The following is a 24,316-nucleotide window of genomic DNA, read 5'->3' as shown; positions in this document are numbered from 1 at the left end:
ACATGGACTGGCATAACCAACTGGTTCTCTCCACTTTCTTACAGGACTGATAGTCTTGAAGTTGTATGTCCTTAAGCAAATCCAAGTAGCTACATAAATTACCCTCAGCAAGGCTAGAAAACCAAAGGTGCTATTCAGGCTGAACCAAGAACTCAGCACTCACTTCTGAGTGGGTGAGGCTCCTTGTAAAAAGCTCTGAAATTAGGCAAATATGATTCATGTTTGGCTTGTAGCTTCCAGGCATAGAGTTTCTAAGTGTATTTGTTGTTAAATAAATACAGACACCAAGTTCAAGACGCACTACCACAAAACTGCTAGATTATTTGTTCTCCTGAATTATGTATTACCTCTGCTTGGTATGCAATTTTTTTAACGCAAGTACTTCACAAAGCCCCAAATTCCAGCATGTCAATATGCCATATGGACAACCTTCTCCAACTGTCTGCTCCTCATGGAAATTCTATTTGTTTTCCTATTGATTTTATTATGTTTAACAGCATACTAAATCATTCCTGAGGTTGACAAGTTTCTGGAAAATTGATATACGCTGTCTAAAACTGCCTGAGGCAGGAATAAAACCAAAACAAATGGCTTCTTTCGAACTCTTTGATTTGCATTACTACAGCCAGGCATACAAGTGCCATCTTGTTCAGTAGAATAATTCTTCTCCTTTCTTTAACATCTAAAGCACAGGAAATCTTTAGAAGCTCTTCTTATGGGTCTATGTATTGGCGGAAGGTGATTGCAAAATACCAGACTATTTGAGTGAGGGTGGGACTATAAAAGAAGATTGTCAGCTAAGATCAATGGGCTGGATTCTCTTGTGGAGAGGTGGAACGCTGAGTAGATGCCTTGGAATCTACAGCTTAAGGCAAAAGTAGAATTTTTCGTGAGACAAAGACTCATGATTTAATTCTTCCCCTGAAAAACTGTACTTTGAAGTATTTTAGTAAGATCAGGATGAAGCAGGGGTTGTTTTGTTTTTTGTTTTAGATCTTGGAGACATCACCATTAAGCACTACAGAATTTGTTCCAAAGATTGGACTGCATCATGAAGAGCATCTCAAATGGGAAAAAGCACCCAACCAGTAACTTTTTCTTGTTCGGAAACTAATGGGGGAGATGAATTAGAGAAACTAGTCCTGATGGTTTGATGTCAGAAACCTAAAAGTTCAAGAGGAAAACTGATGAAGAACAAATCATTTTAAAATCTCCAGACAAGGATCTGACAAAAACTGAGAAGGTCACACGAACACCTATTTATCCTTGTTAGACTCTCATTAGGCTGCTATAAGAAAAAAGAAAAACTTGCAAAGAAAAAATACTTTTGTGGGAAGTAGTTAAGACACTGAATTAGCTGACAAATAATGGGACTACATCTGCAGAGCTGCAGACATTAACAGTCATAAACTTTGCATTTTGGTAAGATTAAAGATAATCCAGAGAAAGAGATGACATTTCCCAATAGTGCCTGCAATGCCACAGAATAAGCTTCTGAATTCCACTAACGAGAAACCAAACTAGCTCATGAGTAGATAAGCTGATTTGTAGGTCAGTCCTCTGAGTGAGCAAGAAGGCTTCTGTAAATTAACAGTGCGAATAAACAGTCTCAAGGAGATGTCTTTCATTTAGAGAATTCTATGATCATGAGAGAGAAATACACAAAAATTCAGAAGATGCTACAGTCATGATATTAAAGATTAAAAAATGAATTTCAGTAACAAATTGAACAGTACAAAAAGAGAAAATACTCTTCATCTCAGTGATTGAAATGAGCTTCACGACATCAGGTTTATCTCCTGCCAAGCATATTCAGTTCATTTGCTAAGTGCTTAGATACTGTAGACAACATATATAAAGCTCGGTAGAACTTCGATAATTCTACTGATGGAGATAAAAGAAAATACTGCAGCATTATCAGTGAACACATCACTTGCAGAAGAAAAAAATAATCTCAGCTTGTTTGCTTCGCAGCTGTGTTTTCAAAGACAGTAACATGGTATCGCAGTTTCTAATTTCATACCAACAAAATCTACTTTGCAGAAGTATTACGTGAAAATTTCAAAAGGCTTGAGAAACATGACTCCAAGCTGTGATGACCTTCACGACATAGAGAATGGTCTTTTTTTTTTTTTTAATTTGGTAGACAAATCCAGTGAAGCTAGAAAGATCTGTCTGCTTTTTTTCCATCTGCTAAATGATTCGATAATCTCCAAAATACACTGTCTACAGCTGGCTCAATTTTAAAAATTAAAGCACAGAGCTTGGAGATTAAATGATACCAAGCTTTTCTTAACTAACATATAGTTCCTGTGCCAAAGGCTATTTGGACATTTGTAGTTACAAATCTTGTCATCAAGGTTGTTTCTACCAACTTACAGATGAGTTTGATGACTTCAAAGGAATAAACGTCCAATACACCAAAAACTTGCTGGAAAGACCACATACCTCTGCTGTTGCTGGAGGCTCTTCTGCCATTATACCATCGCCTGTCCTTTGCAAACTTGGCCAAAATGGTAACCCTGTTGAAACACCACCAAAACAAAAAGTCTCTAGGTGGAAGAAAAACCTCATGTGGTAAGCACTCCTAACAGGACACAAATAGCATTCTTATTGAAATGGAAGTCTAAAAAAGCTTTGCAAGCATCCACAAATGGCAAAAAGTTTTTTATGGAGAATCATGCCTTCATGAGTGTGTGAAGACAAGTGTTGAAAAATTGTTCTCGACTCAAAACAGGTAGAAAAATACATTATATCAAAGATATAAATGGTTGAGACACCATTTCTGGAGGTATTAAAAAGATGGATGGACATAGTACTTAGAGACATGGTTTAGTGGTGGGTTTTTATCAGTTAGGTTGATGGTTGGACTAGATGATCTTAAAAGTCCTTTCCAACCTAGTCAATTCTATGATTCTAAGACAGAAAAAAATTAATGTCAAGTTAAGAGAGTCCAAGACAGAGCAGAACTATTTTATTAAATCAGGAACAACATCAGGCCATGGGCTGCAGTCCGGTATTAAAGCTGAGGAAGTGCATACCATTCTGAAGGTCAGACAGGAACATCCTCACGAGCTGCATCGTTAAGCTCAAGTGTTATTGATGGAGCACATCAGAAAGAAAGACTGTTAAATCACTTGTAGAACCAGTACACTGAGAAAAGATGGCCAGAAATGTTTTTATTTTGCACAAGTATAGAATAACATAAATGTCTTTTGACACTTTTGAGCAAAGTTCCTTAAACCTCAAGGTACATCCAAGTGTGTTAATCAATGATAACTGAACAAGCAATAATAAGACAGGTAAACATACCTCCTAACAATGTTGCTAAAATAAATTAAAGCAGAATATTTCTGAACCATCAATAATATTAGCAGATGCTCTCTTTTCAGTCTACTTTTGAAGCAATGTCATCACCAACTAACTTAAAAAGATCACATTTTTCTACAACTAGGTACCTTCTTCTAGACTCTTATCTGGAAAACAGGCAAACTGAACGGCCGTTTTTGAAGGGGAGCAGTAGATGTGTCTGCTCGTGCAGTACTGACTAAAGACTGAGACAGCAAATCTTGCACGGACAGAACAGATAAGAGATCTGTCTGACAGTTCACTGGAATTTAATTTGCTCTGCAGACAAAATAACAAGGTCGCTTGGAGATAATCCAATAAACTGTTCCAACAATTATTAACAGAAACGACTCAAGAAATGTGGAAAACCTCTTAGATTAAAAAAAAAAAAGAAAAAGAAAAAGAGGCCAAATTGAAGATTTCAAAATTCATTCATTTTCGACACTCTCATTAAATGCCCGAATTTCCAGAACCTTGCTGACATTACTTAACCTTTAAAATGAAGGCTCAATCATAAAAAACACTTTCATAAAACACGAATAAGATCCAACGTTATCCTCAATCGAGGAATGTCGACATTAAGCACTTTAACTTCCACTCTTTCCCCAGGACCTAACCCCAGGCTTCTTCTCTTCTTCACTTTAGAAAGTTTTGATTCCGTTATGTTTCGCGCTGGAATCAAACCTGCTTTTCCCACACCAATATCAACAAAAACTCCAAATGGTGTTGCATTTTCAACTTTTCCAGTCAGAACAGTACCAACACTTAAGTCTTCAAAGCAGACTATGCTTCTCTTGAAGTCAGGTTTATCAAAATCTGTTATAAGACAGAAGAAACAAAAATAAGACACTGGAGAAAAAGCTTACATTACTTTACAAGGGTTTTTTCCGGCTGATTGTTTCTAATTAAGAAGTCATCCCAAGGTAGCTCTAAGGTCTCAAATACTGCTTCATTACATTTTCAAAATAAAGACCCATCTATGATAACAACTGATTTCTTGTATTTTATGAATCGCTTTAAAAGATTACGATTAATGGAGTAATAAGCGTAGTGAAGTCTGTAGTATGAAACTACCACAAGGGGATCAGAAGCGTGTAGTATATTAGCCAGTGACTGAAAGATTCTTTAAATACTCTTGGAGCTAGGGAGAAAAGACTTCAGGTGACTCTTACCTGAGCTACATAAATTACACATAAAAATCTATTCCTATACAAATTTGTATACAGGAAGGTGAATACTCAGTCTCATCACATACTAAACATGAAAGCCAACAATGCGTTGTTCTTGGGCTTGCTGTTCACCTGCATCATGACATCACATGACCAACTGCTTCCCATAACATCACACAATTATATATAAAGTTTGCGTTCTGCATTTAAGGGCACAGATAGATCTTTTAAACTCTTTTGTTACTTGCTTACCAATTTCTGCCCCTGCAGTTGTCATCGCAACAACTTCCTTTTCAACCTTTTCCTACTGCTCTTTTACCTTTTCCAAGATATAACAGGACATCACTGAACCAGGATTGCAACAATTTTGCTATCTTCACCTTTGAGAAATAAAATACATCCTGAACAAGTTTATATCTAAAATGCACTGGAAATCAGTCACTCTGTAACTTCACCAGGCTCTGGATCAAACCCAAATTGAGTATACAAGCTGGCAAATGCAGCAATGGGCTTTGAATGACATCAAATTTCCTACTGAAGGAATGTACCTAATTGCTCAAGTCCAAAATGGTTAATCCTTTCGTAATATTATACTATGCAGTGGCACCTCAATGAAAAAAGCAACTAAACAGCCATTCAGGGCAACAAGCACAAAAAAATTCTGGGGAATTATGAAAATCTTTTGAAATGTTTGCAAACCTGTTCTCCACCCCCCCGCCCCATTCCTGGCCTGGCAGATTCATTACAGTTACCTGATTAGCTGTTCAACTTTAATGTTTAAAAGACAATTTCTTGCCTTGGAAGTCCTTGGCTAAAAAAAGATTTTTAAAATAATACGGTTAAAATATTCTATTATTTCCCTTTTCCTATAAAATTCTTTCCACTTTCCTTTGTACTAAAATCATTCAGGAAAAATAAACACCATAGAATTTTAATTAAATTTAGAGGATACACAGAAAAGCTACTCTTTGTAATTCCCTAATGCCACATCTCTACTGCTGGGAACAACAAGGGAATTTAATATTTTGGAATCAAGGTTGAGTAAAAACCATTCAATCTGCCTCAGTCCTGTTAGATGTGATGCATTTCCTCAGTGACAGTCACTAGCAGGGTTACAAAGACAATGAATTACAGATATACAAGGCTACTAGGCTGCCTACTCCAGTCACAGTCTGTCTACAGTAACACTGAATGTACTGAGTCAGCAGAGTATGAGTATTTCCAATGAGGATTCTCTTGCTTTTGTATCTTCGTATGTTAATAGTCTATCCTACTGTAATATAGATGTAATGTAGAGACCACCAGAGCAAATGGAGACACAGAAAATACACATTTTCAAGATCACTAGTGGGAAATACTTATAAGTCTGCAAGAAAACTACTAATGAACCCAAAAAGGGGGGACAGAAAGGCTATTTTTTTAAAAGCATAAGTTGATTATTTATTATTACAAACCTGCATCTTTGCTGCCTACCTTTATCTCTTGCTGTCATAAGAGAATCCAGCTGTAAGTTTCATTAAACAACAGCATCTCCAGATGTTTTATTTCATTGCTTACCTCATCTTTCTTCCCCTCCACCTCAAACTGTTCAGCACCACTGCAAAGTTTTAACCAAGGCAGGTCATGAGCCATGTGCTCCAATTACACTTGTTCCAGGAACTAGTGCTATAAAAGAGCAGAACTACACACTACTACACTACTGCTCCACAGAGCTTTATTACTACTGTTTCGGCTTGGTCTCAGCATTCCGCTCCGTGATGGAGAGCCAACACAGATTTTATCAGTATAGAGTTGACATATTGAAACTATTTCATTTGTTAACAGCCATACAACTCCCCTTCCTACGGCTGAAAATGCCATGATTTAAGACAGGATTCACACTCCTTACCAACTGAGCTGGAAAGAAACATCTGACTATGATATAGCCTTTACCTTGCCTGAGAAAAGAAATGGAGTTACATGTCCATGACAATCTACTACTGACTTTAGAAGAAGAAAATGTGCTGGTTTTAAAACTGGTATGTAGAACAATCAAACTGAGATTACACCCTTCAAACAAAGGTTTACCTGTTCGGATGTCAAAGCCTTCAGGCTGAGTCAGACCATCAATGATCAGCTGCAACGTGTGTACCGTCGTATTTAGCCTCTTGGCTGTGCCTTCCAGTCCTTCCTTTTGAATTACTGCATTTACTTTTTGCTGCATATCTGGTTTTCCTATGTCATTTGCGTTTCCTCCAATGAAAGATAAAAACCTGGGAAGTTAAACCAAAGATGAAGAGAGAGATTTGCAACATCCTTTAGTGGGAACTGAACCTTTGTTATATTTAGGGGTTTTAATTACTTTTGGATTGATGCATGAACAAAGGAACTGATAAAAAATATGAACAGTGAGCAGTTTCCCCAAGTGCATATCCTCTCAGCTCATCACTGAAGCAAATTTGAAAATGTAAATCACTTCTTAGACCAATGATTTCATCTCATGCTAAAACCAAATCTAGTTATGACAAAGATGACTTTTAGCAAGAAAATTCCCTAGAAATAGGTGAGAGTTCTATAATACTGACATTTTTATTGTCATTCTCATTCAAATTAAAATTAATGGCATTTTAGTAAAACAACAATTAACATTTAAAATATTAAATTATTATGAAGAATCTTTATCCAAATTTAAGAAAGACTTTACATAAAATTCTTCTCTTGTCTATGAACTTCATGATTAAGAACAATCAGCTTTTCAGAAATTAAGAAACTATCAAGTCAAAGTAGTTACACAAACACCCTTATCCTTCCCTATTGCCACACACATTGCAGATTGATACTTTAAAATAAATGTGTCTCAATTTGTGATCTCTTTTTTTTAAATAAAAGAAAAAAAAAACAAAGCACACTTGCTGAGATTTTTAGTTCAGCAATGCTGGCACATAGGCTTAGAAGCGCAGAGAATAGATGAGAAAAATTCACATGCAGACCCTACTCCTTATTATCACCAGTGATGCCTTAGACAATGTTTATTTATCACTGAATAAATGTCCTCATTTTACTGAAGGACTTAAAAATGCAAAACAAGTCTTTAACGGATATAAACCAATGAAAATGAGGATGCAGCTCATAGAAGCTGAACCACATTGTACTAAATAAAGCAACTTGTCCTCTTCTCAGTAGATTTCAGTTATCTGTCCTACTGCCCTGCTCTGCACCTTACCATGATTACTCTTCTACTCTGCTTTATCATGTTCCTTATTGTTGGAGTGAGGCACTTGGGTGTTTGCGTGTTTTCCATCACAGCTAACAGTAGAATTATTGCCTCTCTCCTCCAGAGTCCAAGTAAAAGTTCCTTCCGAATTCCTAGAAGAGATCCCTTCTTCCTGTCCTTACCCTACTTCACAACAGGTGTCAAGTACAAGCCCCAAAAGAAGTGCTGACCAGCAGGTTCATGCCCTGTGCTTGGAAGCGGTGGGAGACACTCCAGCTCCATAAGAAAGCAACAGCCCCCAGTACTCAACCTCCCTCCCCCCCTCAAAAATATATGCTGTGCTTTTATCAAAACCTGAGGCTAGTATTTCTTTTGGCAGGAGACACAGTAGTGGGGTTTTTTTGTTGTTGTTATTTTCTTTTTTTTTTTTTTAACCTGAGGAACTCAACTGACATTATTTCAGGTGGTGAGTGATAAAGAGTTATATGCACTGAAATACAAAATTATATTTCTTTTTGAAAAAAATATAAACTGAAGGAACATAATTAAAGTAATATCTGACTTTCAGTAAAGCACAAGATTAATCTTTGAGCACAAGGGCAAATCTTCACTCTAAAATGTCCACTGATTTCACCAAAAGAGGACATCCATTAAAACTGGCTGTCAGGACTTCCACTTTTTTACTGAATTCAAATGCAAGCACGACGATTTAAGCGTAGTGTTAGCTCAAGCACATATATTTGCACTTAAGAGTGACAGATATAATTTTCACATTAATTTTCTTAACGCATATAGATATTTCATATAGCAATGTATGAAAAAATTAATAAAGATTCAGTGGATGATACTGTTGTCAGGATTTACTGAATTTGGTTTTGATTGAATGCATTTCAACTTTTGGCATTACTTTTTAAAGTAGTTTGAGGTGGTTTTGGAAACAAAATAAATATCACAGGGCTCCCGGGGACTGGCGGCTGTGAACGCTGCTGGATGGACAATGCCCCACCAGAGCACTAGTGACAGGCGGCAGCTGCCCCAGCTTTGACTGACGTGCCAGATGTAACGCGACAAACCCGACCAGTCTCATGACTCAACCTTCTAAATAACGTATGCTTTACCGCCCGCCCCTATAAACAAGTTTGCTGACATTCATGTACTTGGCTTTATTTCACTTTAAATGGAAATTCAGCTCGAGTACCTCCAAGTAACATTTTTTCACCGTTAGGATTTTGCAGAAGCGTGTTCACTTTGTAAGTAGGTAACAGGGTGTGTTTCATTCTTAATAAGCGCAACCACATGGAACAGCCACCAATGTATTAAAAATACCAAAAGCCTGTTATGTACAACACTGCCGACTGTGTGGATAATGCAATCAGAATGCCCGGTGCTATGTGCAGGCTGCTGGAAAGAAAACAGGACACAACCCAGGTGCCTGAGCCCTCAATTACTACTCATGAAAGTTATTTCGGCCCCCTTTCCTCTGCCTCCCCCACCCTCCGGAAATACCAACGGAAGTATTTATCTGATATTAAAAAAGATTCCTCATCTAGACAAGGGTGGTAGGTTTGGTCCCTACATTATCAATTACAGTTGTTTAGATAACTTATTAACATGGTAACTGCTCAGAATAAAATTTTGGCTCCACCTAAAGATGACGCTTAGACGTATGCCCAAGCCTAAGCACATAAAAAGTCCCACCAACCTCAGAAGAATTACTAATGTTGTAAAAATCAGGCATTTGGCTAAGAATATTTCAGAATTATGACATATATTAGAGGCAAAAAAGACCACTGTAACAAGGCCCAGCGTGCACATACACACAAAAGAAATAATCTTGAACAGAAACAATATATTTCTATTTTGGAAATTCTCACCTTTTTAGGTTAGGTTTTGGTAAAACTAATGTACCAAAATATTTCCAAATAAAAGCAATTTCTTAGTGGTTACAGCTGTAGTTATAGTCTAGTTACAGATCTAGTTATATATTTAAAGTATTATTTTCACTCAAATGAACACAGCCTGAAGGGACTTAGAATAAAAAAATCAACATAAAGCACAAATCTCTGACTGAACAGTGGTACATTATATTGATCATTTCTATTTTTAAACATCATTGCTAAGAACAAAGTTAAATGTTTCCTTATTAAAAAAAAGCAACCCAACAAATTCCTCCAAGAGTTATTTCAAGGTCAGAAAAAAAAAAAGGATATAGTTGGTAATAAGACTTGGATATGGCTACGGGGAGCAGGGGGGAAGAGGTTGCCCTTAATTTACATATTTTCATCTTTGTAATGTTAAACTATTTCACTGCAGTTTATGAAATATCTCACCCAATTTGTAAATGACAGTTCCAGCTGCACAACACAGGAAACACGAATTATCTGTGCAAAAATGAAAGCCCTGCAAGTACTTTCCTGGCTACATATGTGAACTAAATAACCTGTTGCAGTAGTTCAAGTGCTATGTTTATCTACTAGAAAGATAAAACCTAAAGAAAAGTTAACAGAAATGGAAATGGGAAAGATGGGATTTTTTTTTTTTGTGAAGTGGGGTCATTCTTAGAAGATACACTATCCTTATTGCCTCGAATGTTGAGCACCTGAGTGAGTGGCGAACTTTCTCTTCAAGGCACGTCAACTTGGATAAAAGCTGCCAGAGTCTTAGGAGAGTTTTTCAGCACAGGGTGAGATTTAGCTGGTTTAGAGACTTTGAGCTTTATGATTTTGAGATTTATAGGATACTCAGAAACAACCTCTGCAACCACCTTAGTTTCAAAAGCAATCTTTGCAGTCTTTACAGGACCTGCAGAAAATGGTCATGGCTAAATCACTGATGTTTTTATTTAATACATAATTTCATCCATCTTACCCAGATAAAGAAAGAAAAGTAGCATAAATGTAACAAATAACCACATCATGTTCACTTAACATACACATCTGCACAAAATTATAGCACAGCCCTTGCAATGCTTAAAAGATAATGCAAATTTCAGTGGAATGCAAAAAAACAGTCAGAAAAGAATAAAAATATTACCAAGGGAAGCCTTCAGTAAATTTTAAGAAGTTACTTTAAACCCCCCAAAAAGCTTCTTATGATGTGCAGGAGTTCTAAAGCTTTGCAAGGGTTTTAGTCACAGTCATTTCTGTTTTATGTAATCATTTCCAGCAACACGACTTAAGAGCTGGGAGTACTGGATTCATTACATTAAAGCAACATGATACGCCATTACATCTTGTCACAGTGCACACATGAATTAATGGTAATGCAACATAATCACTCTGAAAACAAAATAACATTGCATTAGCATGTGCTTTGTTAGGTAGAATGTACATTCATGACAGTAGCAAACTTCAATTATACAGACGTTTATTTATGTTTTAGTAATGTTTTGAAAGGCAAAAGCATTATTTGCATAATGCAGATGTTGACTGTTCCTGTTCTCACTAGTGATACGAATCCTCAGTTTTCACCTACTGATGCAGATTACATATTGAAAAATATTTGTACATTACTCCCTATAATTAGTTGCTAGACACACTAAGTTAAAGTTTCAAATATATTTCAAACTACTTATGTGGTTTAGCCAGATAAGGATATTTAACCAATACGTTTTTCATCAAGTACATAAATTATTAATATTATAGATTATCTCACTGCATGCAGAAGACCAGAAAGCACTCAGTTTATGACATTTTGAACATAAACATATAAGAAACAATGAGTTTCTAGATGAGAAAAGCAATTCAGACATGGTTACATTGCAGCATAGCCCCTTTGCTGCCACACCACTAGGCATGCTGTTGTTAGCTGTTTTCATGACTACCGATATATCACATAGCTGAACTGTAACCCTAGCTACAAAATAGTGAAACATGATTAGTTATCCACAAAGAATTAATACTACAGTTAAAGGAGATCGTTACATAAAGAAGTTATTATTTTTTTCTTCAGCTTTTTTTTTTTAAATGCAACCAGTAGGAAGTTAAGTTTCAAAATTTTCAACAAATGAAAAAATACTACTTGATTTATGGGTCTAGTATTTATAAGGTAACTAGAGGATAATTCTTTGTTATTTCCAATTTCTTCTAATCATTCTTCTTAACTGTATATTTTACGTCACATAAAAGTTTTAAAATGTCTTTATTGGACAGAATTAGCGGTGAAAGCCTTTCCTGCTCTTCTGTTTATTGACAAGATAACTTTCAAGAATGTGCCCTCTAAAAATCTAGCTAATAGTCAGACCTATGAATGAACTGGCCTTCTAAAACGACGAATATGAACTATTATTTATTTGGCTTAATGGGTCTAATTCTGCAATTGTTCTCCTCAATTAGGATCAGACATTTCCTATTAGAAATAGTCACAAGGATTCATTAATTTACCAAGCTTAACTTTTTTCAGGCTTTTTAAAAAGAAATTAAAGATTTTACCGAAAAGCATTATTTTGCACATTAAGCAGCTTGAATACACACATATGCATGTACACACAAGTACAATCTTACTGAAGTGGACAAAAGATGTTTCTGATTGACTTTGTAGTGAACTTAAGGAAAGGCAGCCTACCACAGTAAAAACTCCAATCCTCTGTAAAATATTCACATGTAGCGTGCGTTATTAAACAGAATACAACATTTTGTTTTCATTGCTCAAATACCATACCAAGTAACGGATCTATTCCCGCCCAGGCTTCTGTTCCCCTTAAGCATTGCCTCAGTTGCTCAGTGACAACCAGGAGACCAGGACAGAACCAAGCCAGCTGGGCAGCGAGTGGGTAATGCCCTCAAAGGACAAGTGCACAGCTGTATAAAGGGCAGGAGAGGAAGACCTCTTGCTTTTGGTGGTCTCTCCCTCATCAACAGTTTTCCTTCTCCATTTTCTTATATGTTAGTACTTGCCTTCAAAGCTAGCAAGCACAGCTACTTGTTGCAGCTTTTCAGGAAAGCAACCAAGATACTACTGATCAGCAGCTACATCCACCTGTGTAAGAGTGGCAGAAACGTGAGAAATATTTGAAGTGATCAATCCATCTAGAACAAAATATAAAATGTTATCAACATGATGCTCATTCAGCAAAGGATTTAACTCCAAAATGTTTTACTTTGTAAAGAATAGGCACATGAACGAGTGCTTTGCTGAATCCTCTAGGGATTTTGAAGTCCTGGGGATATCAAACAGCGTTACCAATACACAGTAAAGAGTGAGACCTGAATTTTCACTGCAAGTCACTGCTCACTATGTCAAAAACTTCTCTTAAGGCATAACAAGCCACAGTGAGCAGTACTATCCTCTACCAGGCAAGGTCCTAAACCTTAGTAATTACCCAGGGAACATCCCCATCTGCGTTATGCTAAATCACAACTTTATGTCTTTTAGAAATATTGGTAAAATATTTCTAAGTCAGACTGAAATACAACCTGTCTGCCAGATGCTGCAATTTGTGAATAGCAAATACACATTCTGAGCGCCGACCTTTAGCAAAGAGCATTTTTATGAGATTTAAATAAAAATCACTAAATGTTAAGATTCAGTCATATGAAACAAACTGCACCCAACAGACTGATACAACAAAGAAAAAACATTGCATTTTCTTTCCAGCATTTTGGTTTATAAGCATAACCTGGCTGTAACTTCTTGGGACTTCCTAAACGTTTCCTTGGTTTTCCTAGCAGTTCTTTTACAATATGTACCAAGAAATTGGATATGCTCTACATGTTGTATTAATTGTACGTAGAAGATTCTGCCACTTTAAACTGGTTTTCACATATAGACTTTTCAGAAACTTAAAACATAGCTCTGCTTTGCAGGAAAATACGCTGCCTACAAAGGTTTTTGGGGTTTTTTTATTTAACTTTTAGGAAATTCTGATTCATGATATTTAGAGGTGTTTGTAAGTTTGATCGCTGCACATGACAAAGCCAAGCTTTGACAGTGTGGAAACCATGAACAAAAATGTTTTGGTTATCTGCAGAGTGTGTTAAATCACCAGTAGGATGTTTTCCAATTATTTTACAGAAATTGTACAGATTTTCAGTTAAGACGTTTAAATGCCATAAATCAATCATACCAGCACCATTTGTGCCACTGTAGTAAAGATTACATCAGTGTTTCCATTATAAAACCCCTGTTTTTCAGGGGTTTCTAATTCAGCCATAAAAATTGGCTCCAGCCTAAAGCTTGGCAACCAAAGTTACCACTTGGGAGCAATTCTTTTAACCAGTTTTTTTTTTTTTTTTAAATGGATTGGTCTTTCAAGCTACAAAATAGTTCAGAAAAAGAAAATTAGTGGTTTCAGATTTTGGTGAACTTCTATCCCTCAAAAACATTGTTTTAAAAACTGATAATTTTGTATGTCATAAATCTGTAATGTGGACTGCTGCTTTTGGGTAATTTGGATAGAAGCAGTGGATAAAAATCACCAGCTTATTTTGTTTCAAAATAAATGTAACTTCCCATGAAAACTTTTAATCCAATAAAATTTTCACAAATGATTTTGTCATGGCAATGTGGTAGACACTGCAAGAGGAAGCCTTTATGACTCATTTATGCGGCATCTATTCCATTCATTTTAATTTCTGTGGTAAGAGGTACGTAACACTGTATTTTGATGCCTGGAATCAAATCTGCCCATCTTCAAGACAACAATTCCTCTTTGTTAGCACAGATCCACCTGTGAGCTTGACATGGTCCCTGACAAAGTTCTCTGTAAGCACAGGAAAAGAAGAAAGAAATCCTTTGGAAGCTGAAAAGAAACAGAACTCCTCTAACATGTAAATTGTTTAAAAATATACGTATTAAATACTGATTCTAACCCACTTGTGAGTGTCTCACTTTTTCTCATGCACATCAACTTAAATGATAAGAATTACCAATTAGGCTTAAGAACTTGTTTAGTTCTTACATGTTAAAAAGTCCTTTTGTTCCTGTTGGTTGATTTCAGCAGACACTTCAAATCAACAACATGAATATGATTTGATCTTCATGCTCTCAGAAGCCTTTTCATGAATGTAGGCTCAGAAAAAAAGAGAATTACCAGCCCAGTGCCATCCACTGCCTATCAAAGTCAGCAAAACTCATCAACAGCCCTGATATGCTTTGGACCGAATCCTCCATGCAGTCTGAATCCCTAGCAGAATTTTTTCTTAATTCATATTTAGGCAGCAAATTGGTTTGGAAAGACATTTCCGTAAGTTCCAAGAAGCTTAACAGCTCATATGCTTTTTTTGAAAAAGTATATAATCATTGCTAAATTATAGCATTAGTTGCTTGAGGGGAGAATGTCTGGTTTATATTTAGCCCTTATGTCATTTGTGTCAATTTTTAATACTACACTTCTTGGCTGTTATCAGTTTGCTGCAGAGCTGTATTTTCTTTTTTTTTTTCAAATAGCTATTTGCAATGAAAAAACATTAGAGATATTTGTCCCCTTCCCCACACCATTTTGTGATATCAAGTGACTGCATGTTAATAGAATCTGTATCATAAAAGTTATCCCCTTCATTTCAATGAGCTTTCAAGGAAACTATCTTCTGATTGTAAGAAAAAGAAAAATACTGCTGAACAGAGTAGATTCATAGTAAGCACTTTGAGACTTCCCCCCCGCCATCAAACTATGTGTACAGATACTCATAAAGGTAAGAAGTAAGACAACCAAGAAAAACCCCAAAGAAAATAGAAAAGACAGATTACACTTAACTGGTTTCAGTGTTCCATTAGCAAAATATTGTTATTTTGTTTTTATATTTGTTTTGATATCTGCTGATATTCTTTTGCATAAAACACCTGTATGCTACAATACTTACAACACGCACTTGGATCTAGGTACTTCACATGAAAATTCAGTCTAGGAAGGCAAAGTGTTTGGTGAGAAGCAGAGAACAGACAATGGTGCAGCTATAATTTAATGTAATTAAAGTAATGACATCAGCCAAAGAGAAATTACATGTTAGGTAGCACTGGTCTGTAGCCACATCATGCTTCTCCTATGACGTTGCACCTTTCGAAGCCCAGCAAGTTTGACCCAAAGCACATTTTAAGAATCTCCAAGGTACATTCTAAGTAGTGTTGGCTATGTAATAGGGTGGTAGCCTCCTCTCCGAATCACGTATAAGCCCGTGACTCAAACCACTATCTTTTAGTTATGATGTAAAACTTGTGCTCATTAAATGTTTGGGGTTTTTTTGGGTTTTAGTGTTTTTTCACTAACAAAAAACAAAAGATGCATAAGAAAAAATGGGAAATGATCATGGAAATGGAGAAACCAAAGTGATCGCTGCACAAAGAGCATGGACTCCAGCAGGCAACTGCACAGTGGTCCTAGAGTCAGGCACAAAGAGGAACAAACTGTGGCAAGGAGAGGATGGAAACACAAGTGCACTGCGTGCTGAGCAGAAGGCAGGCATGCAGACCTATGCATAGGAAGTTGTATATATGAAATTATCTCCTCTGGAGACAAAACAGCATACACTTTAAGGAAGGTGTCCTAAAAATGCAAGGTCCTGTAAGACTTTTTTAGATAAGAAACTCAAGCTTCATGAATTCAGAAATTCCGCACATCTCTCTGAAGCTTATAGATGGTTTTGTTTATAAAACAGGAAGCATGACTCTGTTTCTTTAGGAGTAATATTCTCAACAGAAATCGTTAAGAATTCTAACGTGTCTAGCTACTGTTGAAATTAGCTCCAGCACATTTTAAGAGCAGAACCTGTTCACCACAAATCATTTAAAAAATAAGTATGTGCTGGCTTCTCAAGAGGACAAGCAGAGTCCAATTTCAACCAGGGCTGATGACAGAAAAGATCACATTATACCTAGCATACCCAAACACACAGATAAATTCTGGTGGTCAAAATTCACTAAGCAGAAAGTGTTTGGTACACGGTGAACATAAGCAACAATATAAAAGCAGTTCTTAATGATGCAGAGGTATTAAACTACCACTGACTGAAAATTTACATGACATTTCAATTAGATTTTTAAGAACAAACAAAATTATGTTTAATTATGGCCTTTTACATCATACATGGAGGCAAAGTAGAAGAAAAAAATAAATCAGTTTTTAGACATTTCTAAACAAAATTATTTGTCTCTGCACTTTGTGAACCAAAAGTCCAAGCTGAAAGAGAGTTTGCAAACAGAAGGAAATTGAGAAAAGTGGCCTCAATGAGGGGCAAAGTGATGATATGAAGACAACAGGGTCATAGGAGGAAAGTCTGGAGAAGTTACAAAAATTCACTGATTTTCTCACTCAAAAACATTGTGAAAACTGAAAAAAACAAAGAATAAAACTAAAAATTTGCATGCATATAAGAGGCAAAACACACCAGTTGAAACCCTTCCCTTATAAAGAAGTTCTGAAGCATACCTTTTTCTTGAAAAAACATGAAAAAGAATCAAATTAATATAAGTAATTCCTGTCTCAAAAGGCTGAGCAGGCTGTTTTCTGAAAAGTCAGTACTTCCATTTTACAAGTTGATAGCATCAGTGATTCAAAAGCTTTCCCACTGCTTACCTACCTCATTGCAATGTTGTAAGACTCTGGATGAATACAAGTTTGGTCCAAAGGATTGGGCTGTTGCAAGGCACATGACATTGGTTTGCTCTTCTTTTTACCCTGTGCACCTGCCTTAGTCAGAAGTGCATGACTTCCAAGTTCAGTTTTCTTATTACTGTCAGAAATCAAAAATGGACATGTCATTCCTAATGAACAAGATCCTAGCCCAAGGCCCACACATGAAAAACACAGACTTTACATAATGTTAATTATTTAAAAAAAAAGTACAAAACCCCTAAAAGGTCATTGTGGGTGAATCTTAACAATACAATTACAGCATAAAAATATAACATATCAATGTATGCATAAATTGTAAAATAGAAACAAACATTGGGAAGGGATTCTGTGCTTCATCAAAATTTCTTCATGATGACAAGATTTTAAAGAAAACACTACACAACCTATTGTATTGTTTGCAATCTGGATAGCATCTTCTGTCTAAAATGGGGACAACTGCATTTATCTACTTGATAAAGATCTTGTGAAGGTACTTTCATAGTTAACTATCAGTTAATAGACCGCATTCATTTTAAATTTGAAAAATTTATAAAAAAAATTGCATCTCAAGCATATGTACAAAATAAGGAAAGTATGTGAATGCTCAAACATCAGAACTCCTTAAATCACGTTTATTGACCTCCTATACTTAAATTTCTGAACAATTGTCCTCAAACATGGGCCAGGTCAAAATATCAAAAATTTCAAATCAAAGTAACTCAGACCAAGATTTGTTTAGAACACAAAAAAAGCTAAAGGTCAAACCTACCACTGTTTCAGAACTTAGAAACCATTTTTGCAAAAGTATCTTAATACAGCTTTCTTTAAAACTTAATGAATCCATTATTGACTCCTAGTCAGTTAGCTTCAGTTACCATTTGGATGGGGCTATTTTTTTTTCCCCTTCAATTTGCTGGATAATGAAAAAGCTCCAAAGTCTAAGAGATCCACAGACAGATTTGCCTACATTGGTAGGAGGACTTTACAGAAGACAGGAAAGAAAGAGATCTATCTCCATGTGTATAGCATATTTACAACTGGTGAACCTCTTCCCTTAGAGTTTCCCTTAGGTAAAAAAATGTTTTTGTTTCCTAAAATCACAAGTGGTTCATGCTTTTACAGTACAAGAGAGAATGCACTGAAAGAACACTGAAACAGCACTCGCACTTTGGGCTCTACCGATGCAAGGACTGTCAGCAGACATGCAGACATAACTTTCTGTTTCTGTATCAGTTTAAGTAACTAATATTTGCTAGCTTCCAAGTACAAAACCTAATTTTCACAGCACTCTACAGCCATCAACATGATCAGAGAGAATAAAACTGAAACCTTCTCAAAGTCCATTTCAAAAATGTTTGGTCTTACCACTTGGGCCCCCAAGAAATATTGTGGAGGCGATGGTGTTAGAGCTTTATTTTGGCCTCAAACTCCAAAGTTATAGCAGATTTCACAGGTTATACAGTGTTCTCAAGTTTTATGGAATCTGACTAACATCAGAAGCATGCTCCAGCAAGGGAAAAAAAATACAATGATCTTTAATACTTCACTGCTGAACTTGTGGAAAAAGACAAAATGGCATCAGCCTTTCCTACCTCTATTATATTGCAGCATTCACTAGAACAGATCTGTACAACGTAAGACCTATCGATCATCCACAGCCTTGAAAACAATTTATTTTGTCTTCTGGTGCTTACAGTGTGCACCATTTGGCCTGCAGCATGTACCTCCCTGCCAGATGGGCAACCAATCTGTATACCTTCCACCCGGGCAGTATGCCAGTCCTAATGTGCCTACCTCCTGCCTGGAAGTTACACGTGTGCTGTTTGGCCAGCAGCAACTGGGAATACAGTATTGCTTCTGAGCATTGGGTTGGCTAAAAAATAGCACGCACTTCCCAGGAAAATATTTTTTGAGTAGAGTCAGCGGCAAAAAGGTGAGGATGGTGCTACCATCGTGCCCTTTCTTAGTTCTTTATGTTGGAGGGAGAAATGGGAAAGACAGGAGACGAGAATTTGCCCTAGAAAGGGCACTTTCACTTGTGGAGAGGAAGGATTTCAGGTGAAGAGGAGAAGCACAATGAATGGTTGCAAGAGGGAAAGCCTTGGTACAGATACAGGGAATGAAATGGCAGGAAAAGGATGACCCAGTGTTGAGATACAGGTCACATCATGCTGGCTAGGCACAGGAGTATAACACAGAGCTTGGTCCAGGCAGCCTATCCAACTCGCTCTCCAGGTATTGAAATTGAAACTCTCTGAAAATCCACTCTAGTTTACTACGATTATGTTCTGCAGAGTAATCTTTACTACATTAAAATGAATTTACAAATCTCTGAATTATGCCTGAAACACAAGACTGGTTTTAATATCCCATATCACAACACTGAGGCATGCCAAATTTCTTCTACCGATTTGGTGGCAGGATTTGTAATTAAACTTACATACGTACAGAAATCCTGACTTAGAGTACGAGGCTAATAACCATGATTATTCAGCGAAAGACCTATGTTCAACAACTGACCTAAAAGAAGTTTATTTGTTAAGATACTGTCTTTCAGAGGGAAAAGCCCTAAGATTACTCAAATCTCAAGCCTGGATACAAAACAGAAAGGGAAGAAGCCTTCTCATAATATTTTGGGTAACCTAGTCAAGATAGCCAACATCTCTGTTACCTGCAGAAGGTCTTTATATATTCTTGATTGAATCTGATGAAGCCAGCGCACTGTTGGAAGGATTTGGGACCCAGACCTTTAACTTCCTTGAGCTGTTCTCGGTTTATAAATGGTCCATTCTTCTCTCGCCATTCAATTATATTTTTAGCTCTGTTAGCATTCAGTCCTGCAATGTGTCTAGGAGAAAAGTTTACAGAATACATTTATTACCATTGAACAGTCATTAATACAAGTCCTATCCATTACCAGGATACACATTTCTGTAGAAAAACTGGTTTACAAAACTTAAAAACGGCTAAGAAACTTGCAAATTAACTCCCAGACCAAAAGCATCCTCTGAAAAAGGATCCCTTCTCTTAGTTCTGTGGAAGGAATCCACTCAAGTCAACAAAACTTGGTACAGCAATACGGTTCTGCACATACCGAACTAGTAAGCCAGGGACGTGTAATTTATGATCTGTTGGCTATTTCTGTAATGCCAACTCAATTTGTCATGTCTTATGGCCTGCCCCCAGCTGCCCTCTTCAGGAAACGGCGTGGGAGGAAGGTTCAGGACAGATAAATTCTTCCTGTGAGAACAGCCCCCTCTCAGCTATTCTCCTCCAATGGCACCGCAACACCTTGCTCCAACATGAAGGGCTGACGTCTGCTGTCCAGAAGGAGAGTGGCTGGGAGCAGCTTGCCTTCCTCACACAGTTCAACAGATCCACACAGCTTGTTCCTTTTCTCTCAGCTGCTCTTGAGATAAAAGAGCAGCTGGGAACAGGCTGCATGAGCTGCTCTGAGGGCAGGTCGGATCTGGCAAAGAACTCACCTGAGAAGTGCAACTGCAGTTAGCCAAGTTCCTTCAGGAAGCGGTGGATTTGCTGCACATTTTCTGTACGAACATGTGAGTACAACTTTCTGTGTATGGAGTACGTTAATCATAGAAAGAGGGAAAAGACCTGTGGTAGGCAGTTACTCCTGGCACTAGAGAAGGAAATGTCACCCATCTGGCTCCATATATCAGATGCCATTGCTTGAAGTCAATGGCAGCAGAGACGTGTATGTGAAATGGCATGGGCTGATTCTAGAAAAACACCACCACCAAATCTGGCAAGAATAGTAAAAAAAACAGGAGAAAAAAAAAAAAAATCTTTCCATTGTTCTCACCCTCAAGCAAAAGTTAAAAAAATAATTCAAAGTTGGTGAAACCTCAGAATTAAGTTGGAGAGACACACCATTTAACCATAGACAAAATATTAATCATTAGGAATGGAATTTTCTCAAAAAAAAAAATCTTAGAAACATTATGAAATCCAGCTTATTCACACTGACAAAGGAACATGACACCGAGTCCACAGAATTTTCCACTAATGATCAAGTCGTTCAAGTGCGATACTCGGCAGTAATGCAAGTAGCACTGTCACCCCTTCCACATGTCATATGTATCAACAAGTGTATTTGATGCATCAGAAAGCAGGACCAGGGAGCCCTGCTCATGGTATATTCTATCTAGGGTGACAATTTCATACACTGTACATCTGAGGGAAATTCAGGTCGCTTCTACACAGAACAGCAGAACTGAACTGCTGAAGATCAAGCATGTGCATACGAGCATCATAACCCACGTTACTTTGACCAAAGTATTGAGCCAACATGGTTACTGCAAGTAACCAAGACTGGACAGTGTCACTCCATGTTCTCCATGTGGAGAACAGAGCAGCACCTCAGGCTGGTGCCCTCTGCTGAACTGCCCAATACAGCTGTCCCCTGCAGAAGGCTGACAGGGCTCACCCAGTGCACTTGCTCAGGCAGGGTCTTATTTACAAATTAAAGCTGAGTCAGCCCCATTTACCAATAGGTACTGCTTGCTTTCTTACTAACAGCTGATCTAAGTCTGAAAGAAGGTAAGACAGAAGGTAAATCAGGAGTCAGGCTAAGAATTAGATACACACACAGAAAAAGAATATGGAAGACAAAGTGGAAAAACAAAAAGAATAGACGGAGAGCCTCTTCAAACTATGGAAAAACATTTTCAGGCATGAAAATAAGGGGTTAAAACAATTAAAGAGAGCTAGAAAAATACATTTTTCCTAGCTTTGATACCTAATATCACTATTATCACTATTACTAGCTAGATTATGGACATTCTTTTTCTTCCCCTCCTACTACAGAGGATGACAGCAACACTTTGCTCCTCTGAGAGGCTGCTCAGCTAAACGATTCTCAATTCTACACACTCAAAAGAGAGAATGAGCTTTTAATTTCTAACCAAGAGAAATAAAATCCAGAACATTTTCCAAGTAAATATGGCATAATTACTTAAAAAAAAATTTCAGTAAAAGGGGTTACATTTTTCAGCAGTTTTGTCTTAAATCTTTCCTTTTCTCCTTTCTTCACCCAACTTTTACAACCTGTTCCACTCAGCAGTACCTATAAAAATACTTTTTAAGAGACAGAAAGTACATTTGAAAATCCCTTTCTCAGTGTAAAAACACAAATTAATTATATCAAGTTTTTCCAAAATTGCAGCGTTGGTTCAAAATTTTTAAATATCAGTTTTTCTCTGAAGAATAGTTTTACCCTGGCGAATCACACATAACCTTAAAAACCAACTCTTAATGATCCAGTGAAATACTATCTTAATGTGTCATTTTCATGTAATTGGAAGTTTAACACGAGAGCCATTTGCTCCAGCTGAGCTTGAGTCAGATGGCAGACTAAACAGAGACCTCTGTGATCCAGAGCCATGCAATTACTGGAATAGGAAAATGTTTGACTCACCTTAATAGTATTTCTGAGCAGATGTTAATATCAACTCCTACAAAGCTGACACACTCTTCAACCACACTGTCCAGAGTTGCTTTGAGCAAAGTCTGTGATACATCATGCTGAGAAACAAAAATGGAGATATTGGGTTACTGAAATATTGAAGTGCACATAAATAAGAACTGCGAACAATACTAACATTAATGAAATAGTTGCTAGAACTTATCAATATCTTATGTGAGGGTGCAGGTTAAAAATATAAATTGTAGAACATATTTTTAAAAGGCCTCCAGTATCTCTTTGGAAAATCTTTGTCATGATACAAATCCCTAAAATAAGACAATCTTCAAATTACTGTACTTAATAACTATTTCCCTGCATTATGTAAAAACAAAAATATATTAAACACATAATGATTACTCAAAAGGAGTAATGCTTCTGTTCATCCACTTGTCTTTAATCTAATATTTATTTACCTATAATATCAGTTTATCAAAAATAAGACAGTATTTTAAAAATACAGTTCTTAGAGAAAAGATCACAAATGTTGTACTTTTGCACCTGCACACACAAATGTTTGCAAAATTGTCCTATTTATGAGCATCACATTACAGTACAGTAGTTATTATTAACTAATAGAACAAGACAGGTATTGTGTGAGGGTGGGCAATACATAAGGTACATATCAGCCCTGCAGCAACAAAATGTTTCAGATTTTGAAGAGATATTTCTGGGAAGATTGGCAGGTCCTTGACCGAAGTACCACTAATGGAAATTCTTCCAGTTTTTCCATTATTGTTCATAGTGCTTCTCCTTTTCCCCGCCACCTCCCTCCCCCCCAAAGAAAGAAAATCAGTCACACTTGTCAAAGATAAAAGTTCTGAAGCTCTAAGATTTCTTTTCCTCCACAACATAGGCATACTTCAATCTGTAACTGCTAGTTCCCCACACAAGCCCATCAGTGCTTAGAAGTCTGACCTGGAGGGAGAAGCCTCTCTAAATGCAGGAGCTAATTCAATCACTATGTCGGCTTAGCTTTGGGACTCTTATACGTCACTCATGTAAATCTGGGTTGATCTGTTGTGGTTTCATGATGCATTCATTTAGGACATCAAGCTGGATTCAAGCCATGACACCAAATGCTTCATCCACTACTTTGTTTTACCTTCTAAGCCATTCAGATCTTTTAAAGATTTCACAGTTAAATTTAACATGCCAACAACATCAATCCCAATACACTAATATTGGCAGTTCATCAAGCAGTGGTTAAGAACTGAAGTAATCGTAAAACTTATGGCCATATATTTCATAGCCACCTCATTTCAGGTAATGGTAATGAGATGTATTTTCATGATGCAATACATAATAAAGTTACTTACAAACAGGAAGTGCAAATTTCGCCAATACTACTCCTCCTATATAAAATTTGCATGCAAAAAGCCATGTACATGCATAAGTACTGGCATTTGTACATAGTCTTGGCCTCACAACCACAAAGCTTACTTGTACACTTTGCAGATCAAATGTCAGTTTCTACTTATTAATGTGTTACTACTACAACACGATGGCTTCTTTTCTGAATAAAGAGAGATATACAAAAACCCTCACCCTAAAAAGAAGCCTCATGTTTCTATTTT

At 36.9% G+C, this 24,316-nt stretch overlaps 1 protein-coding gene across 1 annotated transcript in view; it reads right to left on the bottom strand.

The window, feature by feature from the left end:
• Positions 1 to 3,164: 3,164 nt before the first annotated feature.
• The window catches only part of SRBD1 (S1 RNA binding domain 1), a 131,003-nt gene continuing 109,851 nt past the window's right edge, over positions 3,165 to 24,316 (bottom strand). The window contains exons 19-23 of the mRNA XM_074163049.1: positions 22,695 to 22,801; positions 19,929 to 20,105; positions 17,223 to 17,375; positions 6,585 to 6,769; positions 3,165 to 4,164 (exon numbers count right to left, since the gene is read on the bottom strand). Coding sequence (XP_074019150.1) covers positions 3,875 to 4,164; positions 6,585 to 6,769; positions 17,223 to 17,375; positions 19,929 to 20,105; positions 22,695 to 22,801 — 912 coding nt within the window. The 3' untranslated portion in view covers positions 3,165 to 3,874. The remainder of the gene's footprint in view (positions 4,165 to 6,584; positions 6,770 to 17,222; positions 17,376 to 19,928; positions 20,106 to 22,694; positions 22,802 to 24,316) is intronic.

Source organism: Numenius arquata, chromosome 2 (assembly GCF_964106895.1).
Source record: "Numenius arquata chromosome 2, bNumArq3.hap1.1, whole genome shotgun sequence".
NCBI classification, from domain to species: Eukaryota; Metazoa; Chordata; class Aves; order Charadriiformes; family Scolopacidae; genus Numenius; species Numenius arquata.
Note: the sequence above shows the minus strand (reverse complement) of the source record. Positions and strands in the feature narration are given on the sequence as shown.